The sequence below is a fragment of the Penaeus chinensis genome, chromosome 22, assembly GCF_019202785.1.
Source record: "Penaeus chinensis breed Huanghai No. 1 chromosome 22, ASM1920278v2, whole genome shotgun sequence".
In the NCBI taxonomy this organism is placed as follows: domain Eukaryota; kingdom Metazoa; phylum Arthropoda; class Malacostraca; order Decapoda; family Penaeidae; genus Penaeus; species Penaeus chinensis.
This window is the reverse complement of record NC_061840.1, coordinates 20,799,401-20,803,346: the sequence shown is the minus strand read 5'-3', so window position 1 is coordinate 20,803,346 and position 3,946 is coordinate 20,799,401. Positions and strand designations below refer to the sequence as shown.

General features: G+C 37.3%; 1 protein-coding gene across 3 annotated transcripts in view; it reads left to right on the top strand.

Annotated features, from left to right (window-relative positions):
• LOC125036909 overlaps nt 1-2,896 on the top strand; it is an 8,397-nt gene extending 5,501 nt beyond the window's left edge. For all 3 annotated transcript variants that reach the window (XM_047629855.1, XM_047629857.1, XM_047629858.1), the window contains exon 4: nt 1,768-2,896. In XM_047629855.1, coding sequence (XP_047485811.1) covers nt 1,768-1,962 — 195 coding nt within the window. In that variant the 3' untranslated portion in view covers nt 1,963-2,896. The remainder of the gene's footprint in view (nt 1-1,767) is intronic.
• The last annotated feature ends 1,050 nt before the right edge of the window (nt 2,897-3,946 follow it).

Sequence of the window (3,946 nt, the reverse complement as noted above, 5' to 3'; positions counted from 1 at the left end):
AAAAGAAAGAACACCTGCCAGGTTCATTTAACAGAAATAAGATCAGATTATTCAATAAACATGTTCTTAAGACCATGTCCAGCTTCTAAGAAAAGAATGTCAGGTGCAGTCAGGATCAAGTATCGTTACCCTTTGCGGAAAGTCATATGAAAAATCGACGAAGTGGTGTGGAACAGCGAGGCAAGGTAGCTAGCCACATTATCAGGTGTTGACAGAGAGACGTTCAGCTCCTCTTTGACCACAAGAAAAGGTAACCATAGCTGTTGTTTTTCTTTTCTTTTCTTTTTCTTACTGTACATCAGTACTTCGCTCAATATTCTTCGTGATCGCCTCTCGCTGTTCGCTTAACTAAGGCGACACTGCTGGTTATTCATCACATACAGGACTGAGCGAAACATACTTGATGACTGCTTTGATCATCTCTCTTATAGTGTCTTTAAACTTACGTTGCCTCAGTGACGTCAGAGACAAACATTTTTAATATATATTTTATTTTAATAAATACATTTGAAACACACAAATGAAAAATGGATGTGAGTAAAATGAAAAGCATGAAAATGAAAACTTGAGATGAAAAATGGTACGTACTTATAAGAAATAATAAACAAAATGATAAATTCTTTCCCCTAAAGCTCTAAATAAAACTGAAGTAAAATCGAGATCTTAAAAATTTACGAAATGCTTAAAACACAAAAAGGAATAAAGCTAATCAAAGTAATTCCATTAGAAAGTTTCGCTACTGATTTGTAAATAGAACAATCATAGAAAAAAAAGGGGGGGAGACTGTGGTAAAACAATAAAAGCCAATATGTGTGTGTGAGTGTGCGTGTGTGTGTGTACATATATATATATATATATATATATATATATACATATACTTACATACATACATACATACATACATACACACACTATTACGAATGAGTGTACTTGTAAATATTTCATTACTTTGAACAAGCTAGAAGCCCAATGCTCAATATTATCTTGGCCTGATACGTGGGCTACCGAGCATAATAAAACCTTATAGCGAGTGAAGAGTGAGATTCGTTTAATTCACTTTCTTTTACTTCTATAATTATGTAATTAAGATTTTTGTAAAGTGTTAAGATTGGTAGGTATTCATTCGTAATACATATATATGCTTTCATTTATAATCATTGATTATACTCGCATGTATAATTATTATTTATATTCGTATTTATAATCATTTTTTATGCTTGTAGAATAATTTACAGATGACCATGAAAAGAGTAAACAAGTTCCTTACAATTAATTATTATTTCCTTATATACAATACCATCACTGTATATGTCGACGTGATCTCTCAGTGCAATCGCTTTGATCCTAACTGAAACCCTAATCCAACCCTTACCAAGAAAATGCCCTGATGCCACCCAGAGAAATCAGACCTAAAGCCCAGGGGCGGGGACTGAGTGACGGCGGGCCAGTCGCGATGACAACCCGGGTACCCTGAACCACCTAATTCAGGGGTAAACCACCTGGCAAGCTACCTGGGCTTGTTGTATGTATGCATACAACATGTATATGTATGCATATATATATATATATATACACACACACACACACACACACATATATATATATACATATATAAATATATGTATATATATACATATATATACATATATATGCATATATATATATAAATACATGTATGTATATATATATACACATGTATTTAGATGTGTGTGTGTATTTATGTATGTATTAATAACTCATTTTGTTTTTCTTTTCCCATTCACTCAGGAAATCGCCTTCAACGCCCTGTTCGCCCTCCTCTTGTTGACGGTGGGCGTAGATGCCCTCAAGGCCGTGGGCAACGTCTACAGAGACGACTACAACAAGAAGTGCTTCGCCATGGGCATCGTCAGCATCGCCGCCTGCATAACATACTTGCTGGATACAGTGGTTTGCGTGAGGCTGTACAGGAACAACAACTGAGAGGAAGGCGGTTGGGGCCTCTTGGGACTCACAGATCTACGTCCCCGATATGTTCTTTAAAAGAGCTGTTATATATATATATATATATATATATATATATATATATATATATATATATACACACACACACACACACACACACACACACACACACACACACACACACACACACACACACACACACACACACACACATATATATATATATATATATATCACTAAAATGTTGCTAGATAGCATGTAATAATGGCATATGTTTCCTGTTTCGTAAATTTCCTTAGCAGATTCCAGACCTAATCTTGGTAGCGTTTCAAGAATACGACAAGAATGACGCGCGTAGAGGCCGGTTTCAAAAAGCTTGTCATAAAAGATTAATTTACGAAGAATTTACTGAGGTGAGTGTAGAGTGTGTCTTTGTATTCAAGAATATCTGTTTATATTTTACTATTTTCCGAAGCCCGTTTAGAAGTTGAGGATTTGTTAGGATACTTTAAAGCTCATCCATACAAAGAAAATATTTGAAACTGGAAAAAAATAAATCACATATATATGGACATAAACACACACACATGTATACTACCCTGAGGATAGATTACATGTAAATCTAACCTGCATATACTCATTACAAGATATTTGTAAGATTTTTCCTTTCAAATAAAATCAAAATGTCTCCAAATTGTATAATAGTCTCAATAGAGGCGTGCTTGTGGGACCAAAACACCATAAAAGTGTAGTAAAGGCTAGAACCATTGTGTGATCTTTGACCTGTAAACAAAAAAAGCATAAGACATGAGAATACAGGTGTTCGTCGATCTTTGTGAACCATGTTAGAGAGGTCTTGACGAAATGTTTTTGTCAGCACAACCACTTTTATTCTTAGTGATTGTAAGAATGTTGTCTTTGCAGCGTTCTGCACAATAAATGCAAATCTTTGTATATAATTTTCTTTCCACCACTTACAATCATTGGAAACTTGAGTCTTATTGTACCGATGGATTCCTGAGGCCACTCGCATACTTAAGATGCTCACTGTCTGGAAAAGGGATTTCGACTCCTTAAGTTCTAAGAAAATTGAATGGGGTTGAGGAGTTGGGGTGTTTCATCCTTAAAGTCTTAAAATAATGAAATAGAGTTCTTGACTATTTGTTTATGTTTAAGGTCAGATCATATAGTATGAAGAATATCCTATAGTGCAATAAACTGGCACCTTTTTACAAGCATATACCATAAAAGCACCTTGGTTATAAACGGTCTCAACTTTGTGTATTGGGATTAAAAGTGTTACTAATCATAAATCAGTATTCTAGTACATTCACGATATGCATTCATTAGATATCCTTGATGACTGATAACGCGTGAATTATAACTGCAGGTGCAATACAGTTACATCTGAATTCATAAGGTTATCATCATCATCAAGGGGCTATCGCCGACGGGGGCACATGGCCGCATCCAACTTTCGCTTCCAGCCACGACGGTCCCTCATGACGAGTCTCCAGGCAGGCCCTCGGCTCATCTCTACCTCTTCACGGCAGTTCTCGTTGAGCTGCCCAAGCCATGGCCTCCTAAGGCATTCCATGTGCCTCCTCAACCCAGGATTGTCTCGCAGAGAGACTACCTGATGGGCAGGGTCATCCACAGGGAAACGGGCTAGGTGCCCATATAGCCTGAATTGGCGATCCCGGATTATGCAAATAACAGGTCCCATGTCAATCTCACGGTGTAGCCTAGTCCTGCCAACTTTACCCCATGATCCGGCAAAAAAACTTGTTACAAAATGCATCAAGACAAGACTCCATTGCACTATATAGCATCCAGGTTTCGCTTCCATAGAGCAAAACTGGCAGGCCTTGAAGATACGTAGCTTAGTCCTTTTGCATAGGTGTTGATCGAGTTCATGGCTGCCAGACCAATCCGTCTATTGACTTCTTGGTCTGACAGCCCGGAGATATGGACTACACTACCAAGGTATGCAAAGCTCTCT